At 39.3% G+C, this 20,644-nt stretch overlaps 1 protein-coding gene across 1 annotated transcript in view; it reads left to right on the top strand.

Moving 5' to 3' along the window:
• cers4b (ceramide synthase 4b) overlaps positions 1-20,644 on the top strand; it is a 46,879-nt gene that overhangs the window by 7,575 nt on the left and 18,660 nt on the right. Inside the window, exons 3-6 of the mRNA XM_056469904.1 lie at positions 5,476-5,593; positions 14,222-14,340; positions 14,806-14,858; positions 18,235-18,293. Coding sequence (XP_056325879.1) covers positions 5,476-5,593; positions 14,222-14,340; positions 14,806-14,858; positions 18,235-18,293 — 349 coding nt within the window. The remainder of the gene's footprint in view (positions 1-5,475; positions 5,594-14,221; positions 14,341-14,805; positions 14,859-18,234; positions 18,294-20,644) is intronic.

The following is a 20,644-nucleotide window of genomic DNA, read 5'->3' as shown; positions in this document are numbered from 1 at the left end:
GGGGAGCTTGAGCTTAGGTAGATCTCAAACTCCCCGGCTGCGATATCTGAAGCTGGGGAGACACGGGGAGAACACACAAACTCCGCACAGAAACTCCCATCAGCCGGGCGAAGACCAGAGCTGGCAGTGTTCTTGCTGTGGGGCAACAGTGCTAATCACTGGGCCGCCGTGCCGCCCGATCTATGGAAAGGAGGAGAAGGGGGAGGAAAGGGGGGTTTCTTTCCAAATGAAAAAAACTGTGGGCTGAAACTGTGGTAATTTATAGTGAATGGGGAATCATACGATTGGGAGATCGTGATTAGTTAATGCGAGACCAGCCGTGATAAATCATAAGCACGTGATCCTCTCGAGATTTGTCTATAAATAAACTTCACTTTGCTCATATGTGACACAGATCGGATCTGTTCTATGACCGTGTTAACAGGAAAAACACGCATGCATTCAGATATTCAGAGATCGGTTTCAGGCCTCCTTCATATGTGGAAATAAATGAGATGTAAATCAGATATGTGACAATTCGACTGTCATGTAAACAGGCAGATCGGTTTATTGAGGCGCTCCGTTTAGTACGTTATTAAACTTGCGACAATGTGGTGCTTCTCCATGGCTTAATGACGTAGAAGGAAGAGCGTGTTGAAACGCCGACGACGCGGTAAACAACAACAACAGAGGAAGCACAGAGGAGGAAAGTAGTCAGTCGCCATAACAGACCCTTTTCACAATGACGTCACTTACTTCCACTTAGCGGCAACGCAGTGTATTTTTAGTTCCGGTTTACCTTTGAATGAATGGGAGACTTTTCTGGAAAATTCGCAAATAAAAATATTAACATTACACGATCTGATTTAAGACTAATATTGGTATTAGGCATGCGTCCTAATGTTTCTCTTTCTGAATTTGAAAAGGATTTTAAGTTATTAAGAATAGGAATAAGCTATTGCTTATCAAGGAAAGTGTATGTTTGCAACCTTTTCACTTATTAATTCAGTTTATTAAAAACAGTTAAATCTATTTTATCTAGAAAAAAATTATTTTGAAAAAATAATCCATGCGTTTATTACTACTAGATTGGACTATTGTAACTCATTATACTTTGGGATTAGTCAGAAAACCTTATCCCGGTTACAATTAGTTCAAAATGCTGCTGCAAGGCTTTTAACAGGGACCAAGAAACATGAGCACATTACACCAGTTTTACGCTCTCTGCACTGCCTGTGCACTATCGAGTCACTTTTAAAATGCTTCTCTTGGTTTTTAAATCTCTACATGGCCTGGCACCTTCTTATCTGTCAGACATTTTGATTGAGCATCAGCCTGGTCGGTCTCTTCGGTCATCTAACCAGAGACTGTTATGCATGCCTAAGTCGAGGCTGAAATGCAGGTGACCGTGCTTTCGCAGTAGCTGGTCCTAGGTTGTGGAATGCTCTGCCCCTCTGTATCAGATCTGTTTCATCCCTGTCTGTTTTTAAATCTAGGTTAAAAACTTACCTCTTTGATTTGGCATTTTATCAGTGAAAATTGTCTGTTTTAGCAATAATTGTACAATTTTATATCTACATTTGTTTTTTTTATCTGTTTTGATTTGTACTGTGCAGCACATTGGTCAACCTCTGGTTGTGTTAAATAGTGCTATAGAAACAAAATTGACATTGACACTGACATTGACATTTATTTCCTCAATAATGGATTTATTTTACTTTAACGCTGCTCTGAATATAAATTTATATTATCTGTTATATGTAAATGGTCCAGCATGACTACAATTCTTTGTTAAATCCCTCTATATTACCTGGTAAGTATATCTATAAATTCAATCAGTTTTATCAATTATTAATTATTGATCCTTTAATGTTTTGTTCAGTTTCTCAACTTGAATTAATTAATTATGTCCTACCGCCACCTTTTGGGTGGATTTAATTTGTTGTCTGTACTGCTTTTTAATTAATAATGTTACAATTTAATTCATAATCTAATAATAATTAATTAAAATGTCTTCTTGGTGTTATTTTTGCAATTGTACATTTTTATAATGATTTTGTTTGATTATTAAGAGCCAAATACAACATTGTTATTCTATTTCATTTAATTTGAATATTAAATAGACATTAATGTTTTATGTTGATGAATAAAATACCTATAGAGGAAAAAATATCAGAGAACTGAGCAGTAGAATGTGGATAATATGAATGTGTTCGTGAATCAGCCGTCCGCTGTAAACAACCAAAGTAAAACACCCACAGTTTTATTTATTGCTTATTCTTCAGGACACAAAAATTACTAGAAATAATTCTGACATAAAAAAATGTTCAGCACCCGTGTAAACATCTGAAATCTTTATTTGACAAATACTGACAAGTACACATCAACTTCATATGCAGTAAAGACAGCAACACAAAGCAATAGACTCCCATTTTCTTGATTCAAGCGGATATCTGGATGATCTGTACGTTTTTTTTAGATGTCGAATGTCTTACCTTGAATTCAGACAACAGAAAACAGTTGTAGTCACAGTCTAACCGTATCTGTAGTAAATATACAGCTGACTGGGTGAGTTCTCTTTGGGGATTTCTGTGCAGGCGGAAGTAACGACACACTGCGTGGAGTGAAACCGGACACCGCGTGACGTCATGTGAAAAGGGTCTATTTGCTTCCACCAGACCTGAGATCCTGAGAGGGGAGCCTGAGCTCGGTGGATCTCAGAACTCCCCGTCTGCGGCGGCTAAGGGAACACGTGAGGAAAAAAGGGGGCTAGACAAATGCTTGATTGTTATGCATGATGTATATATTTGGATGGTGGGAGGAAACCGGAGAACCCGGGGAAAACCCACGCGGACACGGGGAGAATATACGAACTCCTCACAGAAACACCTACCGACCTGGCAGGACCAGGGTTGGCAGTGTTCTTGCTGTGGGGCTAACAGTGCTAACCACTGGGCCTCCGTGCCGCCCGATCTATAGTGAAGGAGGAGGAAGGGGGGTTTCTTCCAAACGAAGAGAAAGTGGACTGAAGACTGTGGTTATTTATAGTAGCTTATGGCTCATATGATTGGATGATACTGATTAGCTTAATACGAGACCGGCTGTGATAAAACCATAGGCACAAGCTGCGATGACGGCCCTTTCCCTTCTCCACCTCAAAATCATTTTAAAGTTGGGCGAACTTTGCATATTTTGCAGAGCTAAAAGCAAGACAATCTCTTCCATCATTGCTAGTGTGGCGCAGATGGTAGAACCCGCCTTTACGCATGCGCGACGTCGTAAATTGAATGGCAGGTGTAAACGCATAAATCGGATATGGGTCACAGTTAAACGTCTAAACAGACAGGCAAAACAATCAGATAGAGGCAACAAATCAGAATTGGCCATCAAGACCTGACAGTGTCAACAGGGCCTGAATGAAATGCCTACTTTACTACATCCAATCAGCTCGCAGTAGAAAAAAACAAGCCACGCCCACTGTTTGCTCATTAAATTTTTCTTATTATTATTTTATCATGTAAACTTTTTGTCATTAGCTGGTATTTTGAGGCACCTCACATCAAAACACAATGCTTTGTCATGTGACACTATAATTAAATCATTTAAAAATCTTGCATTGTATAAACTAATATCAATTTTAGATATACGATACCAATCAACAATATACATTTTTCTTCAACCAAACCTGCCAGAATACCTTAGCAACCGCATAGCAACACCCTCAATCTTTTTGTTTAAGTTTGTGTGTCTGATGCCTGCTGTGCTGTAACCTAACACCTCATCATTGTGTGTGTGTGTGTGTGTGTGTGTGTGTGTGTGTGTGTGTGTGTGTGTGTGTGTGTGTGTGTGTGTGTGTGTGTGTGTGTGTGTGTGTGTCTGTGTGAGGCTATTCTGGTGTGTTTCTGTGCATTGTGTTTGTGTGGTCGAGGGAGCAAATGAAAACATCATGTGTGTCAAACAGCAGCAGGCAGACGCTGAGTGTGTGTCGTGTGTGTGTACAGTATGTGTGTTTAGTTGTACAGTATGTGTGTGTTGGTATTAGTCACGTTGGACCAAATGTCCCCACAAGTATAGCAATATCAGTAAAATTTAAGCTTTGTTTTTAAATTATTTTATTTCTTAAATGATATTAAAATAAACAGGCGGAATATATTTTGCAGGACTAATGAATTATAATTCAGACTAAAAACTGTCGAGATGCAAACATTTAATAATAATAATAATAATAATAATAATACCTTTTATTTTTAGGCGCCTTGCAAAGTCTGTGAAACACTATGAATGAGTGAATACCTCTGCAGATATTCTGATTCTGATTGGCTGTTGCAATTTTTCTCTCTCATCTTGACTCCGCCCATTAGTGTTTATTTTCAGCTCTAGGTTCACCTTTGGGCTGCTCCAGCTTATAGCAAATCAGCAACTTCTGTGTGTGTGTATATATATATATAAGTTCTAAGTTGTGTGTGTATATATACATATATGCAAGTTCTGTGTATATATATATATATATATATATATATATATATATATATATATATATATATATATATATATACACTCACTGGCCACTTTATTAGGTACACGTCTCCAACTGCTCGTTTACGCAAATTTCTAATCAGCCAATCACATGGCAGCAACTCAATGCATTTAGGCATGTAGACATGGTCAAGACGATCGGCTGCAGTTCAACCCGAGCATCAGAATGGGGAAGAAAGGGGATTTAAGTGACTTTGAACGTGGCATGCTTGTTGGTGCCAGACGGGCTGGTCTGAGTATTTCAGAAACTGCTGATCTACTGGGATTTTCACACACAACCATCTCTAGGGTTTACAGAGAATGGTCACAGTCACCAGGGCTAAATCCAATAGAGCACCTTTGGGATGTGGTGGAACAGGAGATTCACATCATGGATGTGCAGCCGACAACTTTGCAGCAACTGCGTGACGCTATCATGTCAATATGGAGCAAAATCTCTGAGGAATATTTCCAGTACCTTGTTGAATCTACGCCATGAAGGATTAAGGCAGTTCTGAAGGCTAAAGAGGGTCCAACCCGGTACTAGTAAGGTGTACCTAATAAAGTGGCCGGTGAGTGTATATATATATATATATATATATATACAGTTTTTATGGCCACTTGAGGTGGTTTTTGACTTGTGAAAAAGTGTGTGTGTGTGTGTGTGTGTGTGTGTGTGTGTGTTCAACTGATAGCTAAATCAACACAAAGAGTCAGTGTAATGTCATCTGATGCTGTGTCCGCCTCCTCCATGTTTGATCTTCATTCTCCAACTAAACTAACTCCACCCTGCAGTCAAACACACGCAGCGCTGCACAGATAATATTACACATCAAACAACAGTCATATATTACAGTTAACTCTCTGAGCGTCTGCTGAGTAACGAAATGCAGCCTGAGGGTACTGAATGAGTGTGAAAACAGGCTTTATTGATCAGTAATCAGACATTGATGAAGGATCTGCTCTGTTGTCTGTGCGCAGGCGTGTGGCGTTTCCTCTCAGCAGAGTTTTAGGAGTCAAAGATCCAGTTCGTCTGAAAGTCACTCCAGCTCCCAATCTGGAGGCGTTTTACACTAAAAACAGCAGACAGCCCACGCAGGTGAGCAAACACACACACACACACACATAATGAGGTAATGAGGACACGCCATAGTGTGTTTAACCCTTGTGTACTGTTCAAATTGACTCCGCTTTGGTTATGTTGGTGCTGTTTTTGCCTCATTGACTTCCCTTATAATCACATTTATCGATTGCAAAGCCACGATGATCATGTGTTCTTGATTGTTGCTGGATTTTCCTGTTGGGAAGATGTCAAGTTTGTCAGTAAATCGTTAGCATAGCATTAACCCTTTAGATAGACCTGTGCAGAAAAAGTGTCTGGCTTTTATATGGTGTTCTGTGAAGCAAAACAGCAGATTATAGTGTGTGTGCAGAAATACACTTACTAGGTTTATTATGGCGGCACGGTGGCTCAGTGGTTAGCATTGTTGCCTCACAGCAAGAAAGTCACTGATTCGAGTCCCGGCTGGGTCAGTTGGTGTTTCTGTGTGGAGTTTTGCATGTTCTCCCTGCGTTCGCGTGGGTTTCCTCTGGATGCTCCGGTTTCCCCTCACAGTCCAAAGACATGCTGTACAGGTGAATTGGGTAGTCTAAATTGTCCATAGTGTATGTATATTTGCAAATGAGTGTGTATGGGTTTTCCCAGTGATGGGTTGCGGCTGGAAGTAAAACATTCCGCTGTGTAAAACATATGCTGGATTGGTTGGCGGTTCATTCCGCTGTGGCGACCCCAGATTAATAAAGGGACTAAGCCGAAAAGAAAATGAATGAATGAATGTTTATTATGGCGGCACGGTGGCTCAGTGGTTGCCTCACAGCAACAATGATGCTACGGTTTCTCCCACAGTCCAAACACATCCCAGCATACACAGGACGTCAGATTGACGTTGTACCCCAAGATCATAGGACGTTGCATTTTGTTTGGAAATGAAAATCTGGTAGACGTCAGAATCTAACGTTTTCCGACGTCAATGTTTAACGTCCAACCTAAAATCAACCAAATATCAACGTCTAATGATGTTACAGCTTGACGTTGTGTGGACGTTACCACTATGACGTCTATCAGATGTTGGATTTTGGTTGCCATACCTTACAAATAAATGTCAGTATTTGACGTTAATATGATGTTGGTTTAAGATGTTGGCTAGACGCTGGATTTCAACCAAAAATCAACCAAATATCAACGTCCTTTCACGTTATTATTCGATGTCAAAATAACATTGACTTTAGACGCTGACTAGACATTGAATTTTGGTCACCTGACATCACAACCTAAAACTAACCTAATATTAACGTCGTATGATGTTGTGTGTCTGCTGGGATGTGCTATAGGTGAGTTGGATGAACTAAATTGGCTGTAGTGTTTAAGTGTGAATGTGAGTGTGTATGGGTGTTTTCCAGTACTGGATTGCGGCATTATTTATACATGTATAAACCAGTGGTACGGTGGCTCAGTGGTTAGCACTGTGTCCTCACAGCATGAACGGTGCTGGTTTGAGCCTCGGCTGGATCAGTTGGCATTTCTGTGTGGAGTTTGCATGTTCTCCCTGTGTTGGCGTGGGTTTCCTCCGGGGGTTCTGGTTTTACAAAAATTGCAAAAATCTAAACTCAATTGAAAAGTATATATAAAAATAAAAGCTGTAATAAAATTATCTCACACACAAGCACAATTCTCAAAGGGATGCTAATGTTAATTGTTACAAACTCCTGATGTTAGTCTAGGGGATGGTGGGGTTTGACATTCAGGTGTAATTAAAATATATTTATACAAACAGTGAATAAGTGCTAAAGACAACCAAAATAATACCAAAATTGTGATTTTATTTATATTTCCGAAAGTGAACAAAAACAACGAATAAATCCAAAATAAAGAAAATAAAGTAAGGCAAAATATACTATTTACAATATTTACAACACTGAAACAAATACAAAGACAGGAGAGCTGGCAGAAGGGACGTGGGCGGCGCTAAAGGAACGAAAAGAACAAAACCCAAACTAAATCTAACTTCCCAGAAGCATCTAGCTAACTAACTATGTGAAACAAAATAATTAGCACACGAAGAGTCTTCCGAGTCCTGACTGTCTACTCTATCTATCTATCCAAAAGTACAAGGGGTGGCGCTCGCCCCTAACCTAATGTACTATACAGAAGAGTAGTTTTAAGTGTTGCAAAATGTATGTCACGTGACCTTCTTACCTGTCCGCTTCGTCCAAGCCTCGTAAACAACGTTTAAACAGAGAAATGGAGTGATATACGAATAACAGACGGATAACGTGCACACAGAAACAGGCAACAACAAAATACACAGTTAGACAGGTTCTTTCGTAACGCAACAAGAAAACAAGATAAGAAAGGGAAAAGAGAGAGGCTGGTGAGTGGTCTGGCGCGCGCTTTTATGGTGGGTGGTCTTTGCTTATTGGATGTGACGTAAGAATGACGTAACCGGGGGAGAAATGACTGACAGCTGAATAGACCAATGAATGGAACCTGTGAATAATGATAGCAGATATGGGAGAGCAGAGCGAGAGAGAGAAAACACGAACAGAGCACAAATAACACAAATATGTAACACTCCCACCCATAAGAACAAACATATTATATTGTTTGTTTAAAAAAAAAATAGTAAATAGAAAAAAAAACTCGCAAAACAAACCATGTGGTTTAATTACCAGCAACTATATATGTTGTTATAATCTATCTCGCACATTGTTTTATTGTTTTAGCACTGCATTTATTTATTATTAAGTTGTTTGAGTCCTAAACTTTATTCTGTGAATTAGATATTTATATTATTCCTTAAATTGTTGTTTATATTATTATTAATATTATACTTATTTATTTGTAATTAATTAATGATGTATATTAAATGGGCGGCACGGTGGCTCAGTGGTTAGCACTGTGGCCTCACAAGATGGTCGCTGGTTCGAGTCCCGGCTGGGCCAGTTAGCGTTTCTGTATGGAGTTTGCATGTTCTCCTCGTGTTGGTGTTTGTTTCCTCCGGGTGCTCCGGTTTCCCCAACAGTCCAAACACATGCGCTATAGGGGAATTGATTAACTGGCCGTATTGTGTGTGTGAGAATGAGTGTGTATGGGTGTTTCCCAGTACTGGGTTACAGCTCTAAGGGCATCTGCTAAGTAAAACATATGCTGGAATAGTTGGCTGATAGAGAACGGACTAAGCCGAAGGAAATGATTGAATGAATAATAATTGTGTATATTATAAATAATAATGATTTATATTTTATTTATTTGATATAATAGAATGATATATTTTATTGTTATGTGTTATCATCATCATCATTATTATTAGTTATTATCAGTTGTTGCAGACCTCACTCTGGAGGTCTTTAAAATGAATAAAAACAGAGAGAAACAGAGAGTTGGTCTTCAGCTGTGCTGTCCTCTTTGTTGACTTTAATCCCACGTGGCATTAAAAGCCATGACATCTCAGATATCACATGTATAGATAGATGTATAATATATATATACAAATATGTGTCAAATGCAGGATCATAAACAATTACAGTATCACATGCTAACATCAGATTATCCTTTAAAATTCAATTAACAAACCCACTTCTTCACATGTATATTTTATTTATTTTATATAATAGAATTATAGATTTTGTTGTTATGTTATTATCATCATTATTATTATTAGTTATTATCATTAATTATTATTAAGTATTATTAAAGTTGATTTTTTTGCTAATCATATGCCTCTGATGAAGTAGCTTAACTCAAAAGACAAATGTTTTATTTGTTAAAACTGTTAAAAAGTCTTAAATATATATAATTAATCTAATTAGAAATATTATGAAAGCATAACTGAGTAAATAATGCTAAAAGTAAACTATAACACTGTGAGGAGCTCAAATATCTAGGGACAGATCTCTCTATCTCTCACACACCTGCGCTCGCACAAACACACACGAACACACAGGCATGAACTTAAGTATGATTATGCAAACACACACTTCTGAGAGATCATTCACAACACTTGTTGTTTTGCATGTAATGTTCCTGGAAATACCCACAATGCCCTGCAAACGACAGTGTTGATGAGTGATGAGGAAAGAGGAAAGTGTCAACATTTAAAACTGGATGATTCATGAAAAACTGCACCAAATAAGCTTCAAGTGAACATCTGATCTCACCGAATTAGTTATTAAATAAAAAATATATGATTTAATAAGAGTACATAACAACAACAACAACAACAACAACAACAAAAGCTGTGAATGCATTGAGCATCAGCAGGTACAGTTGAATTTTTCAGCAGTATTTCCTTTAATATTTCTTCTTCTGGAGAAAGTCTTCGTTTTTTATTTTATTTTATTATCATTTGTTTTATTTCGGCTAGAATAAAAGCAGTTTAATTCTTTAATAATCATTTCACCAGCATGAACCACACTTTGAGCTAGACTTTGTGTGGTTTATTTATAAACTAATTTCGAGAGGATCACGTGCTTATGATCAACACGGCTGGCTCCTCATTAGCTCCGTAATCTGACCCATTAGATGATTACGAAAGCTTTATAAATAACCAGAGTTTTTCACTCCAGTTATCTTCGTCTTGAAGCTTCCCCCTCCTTCCACCCCTACTTCCTCCCTCTTTTTTCCGATAGGGCGACACGGTGGCCCAGTAGCTAGCACTGTTGCCTCACAGCAAGAACACCGCTGGTTCAACCTCCTATCGGGCTGGTTGGTGTTTCTGTGCGGAGTTTACATGTTCTCCCCGTGTTCGCGTGGGTTTCCCCCGGGTCCCCCGGTTTCCTCCCACCGTCCAAAAACATATACCATAGCAATAGATTAAACCAAATTATAACCGAAAACAACCCTAGTTTACACTTCTTACGCTGCGACAAGCAGGGGAGTTCTCGAGACCTACCTGAGCTCGAACTCCCCTCTCGCCCTTCTAATGGGAGGGAGCCCCGGGCTCGAGGATATTACGAGCTCAGGGCTTTCTCCCGGGACAGCATGCCAAATACGCTTTATTGATTATCAGCTAAGTGTGAACTCTTGAAATTGTAGGGATGTAGGGATGAAGGGCATGGTAAGAGAACAGTGGGATGAAGGGGAAAGGAAGTAAGAGGATAAACAGTGAATGGCTACGTAGGTTGATCGGGCGTCCTACGATGATGCCCAGAGACTCAGAGTGGGGGTACCGTCTCTGTAATAATTTGGTAGAGTGATTAGACCCCTCGATTCAACCTAGGAGTGAAGAGAGGGTTATAGATTGTGAATGGGAAGCGAGGAAGGGTGGGTTTGAAAGAACGAGAAGAAGAGTGCTAGAGTTTTATGAAGTAGGTGATTGGTTAAGGAGACAAAGTGAGGCATGATTCCACCACCGAACCTTTGTTAACACGTTAACTCCATTTTAAGCTCAATATTATTAGAACCTTTAAGCAATATTTGTTTTGGATTGTCTCCAGAACAAACCACTGTTATACAATGACTTGCCTATTTGCCATAACTTTACCCTAATTACCCTAGTTAAGCCTTTAAATGTCACTTTAAGCTGAATACTAGTGTCTTGAAGAATATCTAGAATATGTTGAATCAAATTAACTTTTCTAGTCGTCTGAACTTACATCAATCAAACTGAATATAAATATTGCAACCCAGGCTCATTTTGAGAACGTAGTCCCGTAGAAGTTTCTGGAGATCGCGAAATACGAAATACGAAAAGGTACGTATTTTTGCAGTTTTTGTTTTCGTGAATCCGCGAGAGGCCGCTGTGCGCGCTTTCTCCCGCGTCGTTCTCGCGTAAACCCGCTAGAGGCTGCTGTCGAACGACCTTCTGCCTGTCTGCCTGGATGACAGTATGATTGACCGTGCGACCGGCCAATCGGCTGACCCACCCTCCTCCGTCCCTAAACCCAACCAATGACGATTCACAAAAGCCGTCCAGAAAAAGAAAAGCCCTCGTCTAATTTTTACCACGTTTTCGGATTTTGACCACATTCTCACCCTGTGACGAACTTGTTCGCTTTATTTTTTGGATTTTGATTTATTACCTGATTTCTGGAACCGCTCTTCCCCGGACTCGAACCCGGTCGTTGTCGTGGTCAGACCCTCTCTGCGCCTTGAGTCCGCCAAAGTACACGAAGAGCTAACCGGACAAACCTGTTGCAGCGGGAAAGCCCTCCACACGGAGGCGAGCAGCCGGCCGGCAAGCGCCGAAAGGAACGCCGTCACACCACCTCGCAGTGTTCGCTTAAAAAAATGAAATGCAGCTGTATGTACCCCCGGCTACGTATTTCGCAGTCTCCAGAAACGTCCACGAGACTACGTTTTCAGAATGAGCCTGGGTTGAAGTATTGAGTTAAACTTTGTACAACTTAAAAGATTTATTTGAAAATAAGTTAAAGCAACATAAAAATATTAGTTGTCTTGACAGTTTTTACAGTGTAAAAATGTGTGTTTGGATTGTGACACTCATTGGGCTCAAGCACAGAGATTTTGAGGCGGGGGTGGGGGGTTCATGCTCTTCATTTGCATATTTAAAGGTGCAGTAGGTGATTTTCTGTTGTGCTGATTGAAAGTCTCTTCATGTTCCAATAGTAATGATTAAAGTAAATGATCTAAATGTGTTTATATGTGTTTTTATATTCTGGGTAAGTCATAAGACTAAAAAATGTTCATCCAATTAAATATTGTTGGGCCGACAATTCCCATAATTCTGATAAGTAGCTCAAACTGTCTGTCAGCAAAGTTAGATTTGTACAACTGTGCACCTCTGTTTAAGCCGATCTGCGTTCACGCGGGCCGCGGTCACATGGACACGAGTGACAACACTAAAAACAAACGCTGAATCAAAACTTTAAAATCCTGAATCAATATTAGAGTTTAGTTTTGCACGCCGGAGAAAGGACGACACCATGGCTAAAACTCTTTTAGTCATGCAGAGCTGATGTAGATTGTGTTGTTATGAATGGGTTATATACACAGAAGTGTTGTTCAGCCACTAAAATCTTCCAGTGAAAGATTTATGTGACTATTTTCAGTTTCATAGGGGACCTTTTAAAGCATCGATAATGTAGATTTTTATTTAGTTTAACAACAAAACATCAGTAAATAGCGCTGTTCCTCCTAGCCTGCTTTACTGAGCTGAAGCTAGTTTTATATTCACATTGGTTCAGTTTTGAACACTGACAACCTGCTCCCTATATTGTTTACCGCTACTCTGAATATTCGCTCTGAAATAGCATGTCAGTAAGACTTAGTAATTAGGGTAAATCCTGCACGCCAATCAATAAGCATATAGTAGTCGCTTTAGGACAAAGCATGTGAGAGAATGAGACCAGCGATCCTTGGGTGCATGAAATATTCCACATTATGAAGTTTTGCTTGCTAACTACACAACTGAAAACTGCTAGATATAATACCGTTTTTCATTCAGAATTGTAGTACTATAAAGTTGTCTAACTGGCGAATGACATGATCAAGTGCGTCTCTGTCATCTTTAATGTGCACGTTCGTGATTTCAGGAGGCGCGGCTTTGGATGAAGGGAGAAGGATTGTATTTGAAGATATTGTGCTAACCGGTTAGCATTTAGGCAGATCACCTACTGCACCTTTAAACAGCCTTTTTTTCTGATCTAGTAGATATGGAACTTATTTGGCAGATTCATTTCTGATTATAATTTGTTTTATTTATACATGTATAAACCAGCGGTACAGTGGCTCAGTGGTTAGCACTGTAGCCTCACAGCAAGAAGGTTGCTGGTTCGAGTCCTGGCTGGGTCAGTTGGCATTTCTGTGTTGTATGTTCTCCCTGTATTGGCGTGGGTTTCATCCGGGTGCTCCGGTTTCCCCCACAGACCAAACACATGCGGTATAGGGGAATTGAATAAACTAAATTGGCCATAGTGTATGAGTGTGCGTGTGTGAATGAGTGTGTATAGGTGTTTCCCAGTACTGGGTTGCAGCTGGAAGGGCATCCGCTGCGTCAAACATATGCTGGATAAGTTGGCGGTTCATTCCGCTGTGGCGACCTGATAAATAAAGGGACTAAGCCAGGGGTCACCAGTCTCGGTTTTTATAGTCCTCTGCGACCAGCAGCCAATCAAAGCATGGTTCACGTCGGAATGGGAGCCTATGGAATAACAGAAAACAACACAAGAAGGCAGGACAAAGAAAAAGACATGCAATGCGCAACAATAATAAATAAATAAATAAATAAACTTTAGTCGTAACAATAATAATAAAGTAATAATATTATTAATGGTGTTGTAATATTTAGTACTAATATAGTTAGACTTTTTGATCATTTAAAAATAATACTAACAATATTACTACTGATAATAATAATAATAATAATAATAATAGCAGTTGGAGTAATAAGATAATATTATTAGTAATATTGCAATACTTAGTGCTGATGTATTTAGCTTTTTAGCATTAAAACTGTAAAAATTTATTATTATAATTGTGTGTAATTATAATAATTTTTTTTATTTTGGTGTAATTTGTCATTATTAGGGCTCATTTCAGTTACCTGTTTTATATTTCTGATATTTTCCCAAAGTTTGATCGGGTCTGAGTAACAATGCATGCTGAATTACAGTTCATAAGGTCACAGAAGTCATCAGTAAGGTTTAAAGCTGTAAAATGTTTGTTGATTGTCAGATCATTCCTCCTGTTATTTTATTAATCCTCCAGATCGAGATCAGCGGGCTGGTAAAGCAGTGCGGTTTGACTCACAGACAGGTGGAGACTTGGTTTCGAAACCGCAGGAATCTGGACAGACCCAGCAATACAAAGAAGTTCTGTGAGGCCTGGTGAGTCCACAACATTGACACGCTTTTCATCAGATCACAGTCATATTTCAGTAAAAAGCCAGACTTATTTACCCTCCTGTGAATCTTTTTCTCCTTCAAATATTTCCCAAATGATGTTTAACAGAGCAAGGAATTTTTTCACAGTATTTCTTACAATATTTTTTCTTCTGGAGAGTCTTATTTGTTTTATTTCGGCTAGAATTAAAGCAGTTTTTAATTGTTTTAAACCCATTTTAAGGTCAATATGATTATTTGTTTTTGGATTGTCTACAGAACAAACCACTGTTATACAATGACTACGTTCACATGGACATCAGTTATGGCATTATTTGCCTTAATCCGAATAAGACAATAATATGATTAAGGTGTTTACATGAGCTGCTTTTTGAATGTTCCTTTCATGATCCTGTTGTACATGTTGTAGCACATAACTCGATTATAACCGGTTTCCACTGAGTGGTACAGTACTGTACGATATGGGTCACTTTTATCAGGCTTGCATTTCCACTGCCAGAAGGGTATCAATGGTTGATGGGCATGGTGTACGACAGAATGTTGCAGTCGACGTCATTCTTGCTTGAGGAAACGTCAAAGTAAATCTGTACGGGCCATTCAGATATCAAATGAGAAGCACTTCTCACAAAACAGATGCTGTATACACATAAATACTTGTGTATAAATGTTCATTACTAACCTTTAACGTCTGCTATTATATAAAATAAATAAATAAATAAATGAAACATATATGAACACATACAGACCCTTACAGTCTCCGATATGTAACCAATTACAGAGTAACTACACACAGCCTACATTTAGTCCTTATTTGAGTTCAAAAACAACAGGAATATAGCCCACAGTCAGTGCAAACCTCTCAGATGTGTCTTTAATCTTCAGCAGCACATGTAGCCTCTTGTTAGAAAGTAATTCCGCCATTCCGAGTTTATAATAGTCCAAAAGGCGATGACAGTAGTTAAACATGGCAGATTGTTTTTTCGTGCTTCACTCTCGCGTTTGTCCATTTTTGAAAGGATCTGATGTCAGAAGCGCTACGGTGCACAGGGTAGATTCTGGTCTTCTTTTTGGCTTTGTGGCTGTTCATCAAGATGATGACAATGTTTGTTTGAGCTCGGGTCGACCATGGCTCGTTATATGTGTGTATTATTACGCTGTAATGTCTCGGCTGTGTATTTAAAAATGGCGCTTCCTTCGTTTTCATTCTCCTGCTTGTGCACGCGCTGGTGACGTATCTCTGTAAACCAATAGCTTTGCCTTTTGGTGCCCTTTTGTCGTGCTAGGTACCCTTCCGAAAGGGTACCCAAAAAGTGGTACGGTACGGTTTGCTTTTAGGTACCTTTTGACAGTGGAAACGGCCATAAAAGCGTACTGAACCGTACCGTACCACACCACTCAGTGGAAACGGGCCATTACTGTCATTGTGTCACATTTCCTCTGGAGTTTCATGTAATTTCGGGGTGTTTCATTTTTAATTTGTCGACTTTAACTGCAGTTTGGTACTTTCACCTTCATTCAGGAACGTTTCATTCATGCCCCCCGTGACAAACGAGATATTAGATGCGAGTATGAACTGCTGGAAGAGTGTAGTTTTCAACCCAGGCTCATTCTGAAAACGTAGTCCTGTGGACGTTTCTGGAGACTGCGAAATACGTAGCCGGGGGTACGTACGGCTGCATTTTATTTTTTTAAGCGAACGCTGCGGGGCGGTGTGACGGCGTTCCTTTCGGCGCTTGCCGGCCGGCCGCTTGCCTCCGTGTGGAGGGCTTTCCTGCTGCAACCAGTTTGTCCGGTTAGCTCTTCGTGTACTTTGGCGGACTTGAGGCGCAGAAAGGGGCTGACCGGGTTCGAGTCTGGGGAAGAGCGGTTCCAGAAATCAGGTAAGAAATCAAAATCCAAAAAATGAAGTGAACCAGTTCATCACAGGATGAGAATGTGGTCAAAATCCGAAAACGTGAGAAAAATTAGACGAGGGCTTTTCTTTTTCTGGACAGCTTTTGTGAATCGTCATTGGTTGGTTTTAGGGACGGAGGAGGGTGGGTCAGCCGATTGGCAGACAGGCGGAAGGTCGTTCGACAGCGGCGTCTAGCGGGTTTACGCGAGAACGGCGCGGGAAAAAGCGCGCACAGCGGCCTCTCGTGGATTCGCGAAAACAAAAACTGCAAAAATACGTACCTCCCGGGACGTTTTCCGCGGTCTCCAGAAACGTCCTCGGGACTACGTTCTCAGAATGAGCCTGGGTTGGTAGTTTTAATGGAATTGGATACTGCACACCACGTGGGGAAAAACCTCAGCATTTGGCGATGCAGGTGTCTGTGGTCCTTCACTGACTCTGTAGGTGCAGAGAATAGTGTCAAACAGCCGTGTGTATAGACTATCCTGTCCCAAAATGCTGTGAAAATCCTACATGACGGTAATAATTTGATTGCTGTGTGTACATGTCTGTACTGCACTTCAATAATGCCACTAAAATCGGCATACTCCACTCAAACAGTGATTTTTTATTCATTTAATCTGACTAAAGTCATGATGGAATTAAACAGAAGACATGGTAGACTCTTAATCAGAATATTGTCTTAATCATATTAAAATTGGATTATTGGTGTCCATGTAAACGTATTCAACGACTTGCCTAATTAACTTAAATTTAACCTAGTTAAGCCTTTAAAATGTCACTTTAAGCTGAATACTAGTATCGTGAAAAATATCTAGTCAGATATTATGTGTGTCATAATCACCAGCGATCTAATCCTGGCAGATCGCTGGTAAACACGCAGATCGCTAACGGACTACAAATCCACCATTGCATGGACTACAAGTTCCATGTAATGTCATGCACCACTCACACGCACCTGTTCCTCATTCAATAGATCACGCACACACTTACGGCTGGGAGCCAATCATGAACTGATTACAAAGACAGCGCATTTATACATTTATTTATACAGCGCGCACACACACACACATCAGTGCTGAGTCTTGTAAACAGTATTGTGAACTTTACGACACGTTTTCCTTGCCTTGTCTTGCCGTGTTAGATCCTTGCTTTGTTTATTCACGTTGTCTGCTGCCTGCCTTTTAATCATCCGCCTGTTATTTGACTACGTCTCTGGATTTGTCCGTGTACATCTGTTTGCTCCTGTGTTGACCATTGCGTACCTGACCATTCTCTGCATTATAAACCAGCATTTCGATCCGCACCTTCGTTGTCAGCGTCCCATTCACATTACAATGTGCTGTTATCATGGCAAAGATAAAAGAAGTTATTAGAAATTAGTTAGTAAAACTATAATGTTTCGAAATTGGAGAGAAATTGGAGAATAAATATACAGGGGCTAATAATTCAGTAGTCAATATTTAAAGTGGATCAAAACCTTTCACCAAAGTCTTCCTAAAACTATTCAACAACATCCATTTTTGTCAATTTTCATTCATTCATTCATTTTCCTTCGGCTTAGTCGCTTATTTATCAGGGGTTGCCACAGTGGAACTATTCCAGCATATGTTTTACACAGTGGATGCCCTTCCAGCCACAACCCAGTACTGGGAAACACCCATAGACTATCGCATTCACACTCATACACTATGGCCAATTTCGTTCATCAATCGCTCTATAGCACATGTGTTTGGACTGTGGGGGAAACCGGAGCATCCAGGGGAAACTGACCCAGCCGGGACTCAAACCAGTGACCTTCTTACTGTGAGACGACAGTGCTAACCACTGAGCCACCGTGTCGCCTTCTTGTCAATTTTGAAAAACATTTTTTGATCACTTCAAACGTTGACTACTGTATATACATCCAGAAAGCATTAAATGAATGTTTTTATGTAGTTATTTCCCACACATTAACCAATATAATCCTCTGTGTTGTTCTCCAGCTGGAGGTTTTGTCCTTCTACCTGGTGGCCTCACCGCGGGACTGCTCTCTTTAATAACCCGTGAGTGTCGTTTCAAGCTTTATTCCTCATGAGTCTTCATCTAATTACTGTCTTTCAGAGGAGACGCTTTATTGAGGAGATCTGTGTTGTTTTCAGGGCACGCGTCTCTAATGAGGCTGTGAAACTCAACACAGACCCTTGGGACACACTCCAAACAATGCTAATAGTCAATTTATAGTAAATACTCCAGTGTTTTTACAGCATAACTATAAAGTATAAAGTGTATTATTCTGAATATATCATAGCCTTTGTTAGACGTTGTTAATGAATGCTCCATCATACTGTCGTATTAACTATAGTGAACTGATAAACAGTAACAAATATTGTAGTTTATACTACCTTAAACTGTGGTGAATTGTAGTATAATATACCCTGTAGTTACTGTAGTTAAAATTACAGTATTGGGTCGTTTGTTTATATTACTGTAGTTTTTGTATTACCATAGCAACTATAGAATTACTACCACAGATCAATTCATGTAGTAGATTTGTTATCGTAGCAACTATAGAATTAGCACAAAAGATCAATTGCTGTAGTTGTTTAGTTACCATAGCAACTACAGGATTAGCTCAACAGATCAATTACTGTAGTTGTGTTACCATAGCAACTATAGACTCATAACAACATATCAATTTCTGTAGTTGTTGTGTTACTATAGCAACTGTAAAGTTAGCACGATAAATCAATTACTGTAGTTGTTGTTACCATAGTAACTATAGAATTAGCACAACATAGTGTAGTTGTCGCATTACCACACAACTACAAGATAAGCATAACGATCAATTACTGTAGTTGCTGTGTTTACCTTAAGCAACTATAGAATTATCACAACAGATAAATTACTAGTTGTTGTCACCATAGCAAACTATAGATTTATCACAACAGATCAGTTACTGTAGTTGTTAGTTACCATAGCAACTATAGAATTAACACAATATATCAGTTATTGAAGTTGTCCTGTTACCATAGCAACTATATATTTATCACAACAGATCATTTACTGTAGCTGTTGTTACCATAGCAACTATAGAATTATCACAACAGGTCAATTACTGTAGTTGTTGTGTTACCATAGCAACTGTAGAATTACTACCAAAGATCAATTACAACAGTGTTTGTGTTGCCATAGCAACTGTAGATTTATCACAACAGATCAGTTACTGTAACTGTTGTGTTACCATTGAAACTACAGAATTACTACCACAGATCAGTTACTTTAGTGGTTGCTACCATAGCAACTATAGATTTAGTCACAACATATCAGTTACTGCAGTTGTCATGTTACCATAGCAACTATAGAATTATCACAACAGATCCTTTAATGTAGTTGCTGTTACCATAGCAACTTTAGAATTTGCACAACAAATCAATTAGTGTCGTTGTTGTGTTGCCATAGTAACTAGAATTAACACAACAGGTCAATTACTGTAGTTGTTGTGTTACCATAGCAACGGTAGAATTACTACCACAGATCAATTATTGTTTGTTTTTGTTACCATAGTAACTATTAAATTAGTACAACAGATCAATTACTGAAGTCTTTGTATTAACTTAGCAACTAAAAAATTATCACAGCCGATCAATTACTACAGTTGTTTTGTTACCATAGCAACTATAGATTTATCGTAACAGATCAATTACTGCAGTTGTTGCATTACCATAACAACAATAGAATTATAGAATTTACGCAACATATCAGTTACAGCAGTTGCCGTGGTACCTTAGCAACTATAGAATTAGCACAACAAATCAATTACTGCAGGGGTGCTCAACCCTGTTCCTGGAATTCTACTTTCTTGCAGAGTTCAGCTCCAACCCTGATCAAACACACCTGAACCAACTAATTAGGACCTGAACCGCACTTGATAATTACAGGCAGGTGTGTTTGATATGGGTTGCAACTGAAATCTACAGGAAGGTAGATCTCCAGAAACAGGGTTGAGTGCCCCTGAATTACTGTAATTGTTGTGTTGCCATAGCAACTATAGAATTAGCACAACAGATAAATTACTGTAGTTTTTGCGTCACCGTAGCAACTATAGAATCCCCACAACACATTGATTCAAGTATTTACTATAAGCAAAGACTATAGAATACACAAGACATGGTGAATAAAGCCCCGCCTACTAGTACAGGAGCCAATCATCGATCGTTATATGGTGAAAAAAGCCCACCTACTAGTACAGGAGCCAATTATCGATCACTATAGACTGACGATACTCTAGGGGAGGGCTTGGACCAGACGTGAGTTTCTGCAGATTTTGTGTGATTTGGATGTTTAGAAATGAAACTAGAGACACAGTTGTTGTTTAATTTTATTGGTGATTCCTAATATGAAATTCAGTGGTAA

The sequence above is a fragment of the Danio aesculapii genome, chromosome 2 (genome assembly GCF_903798145.1).
Source record: "Danio aesculapii chromosome 2, fDanAes4.1, whole genome shotgun sequence".
Taxonomy (NCBI): domain Eukaryota; kingdom Metazoa; phylum Chordata; class Actinopteri; order Cypriniformes; family Danionidae; genus Danio; species Danio aesculapii.
Note: the sequence above shows the minus strand (reverse complement) of the source record. Positions and strands in the feature narration are given on the sequence as shown.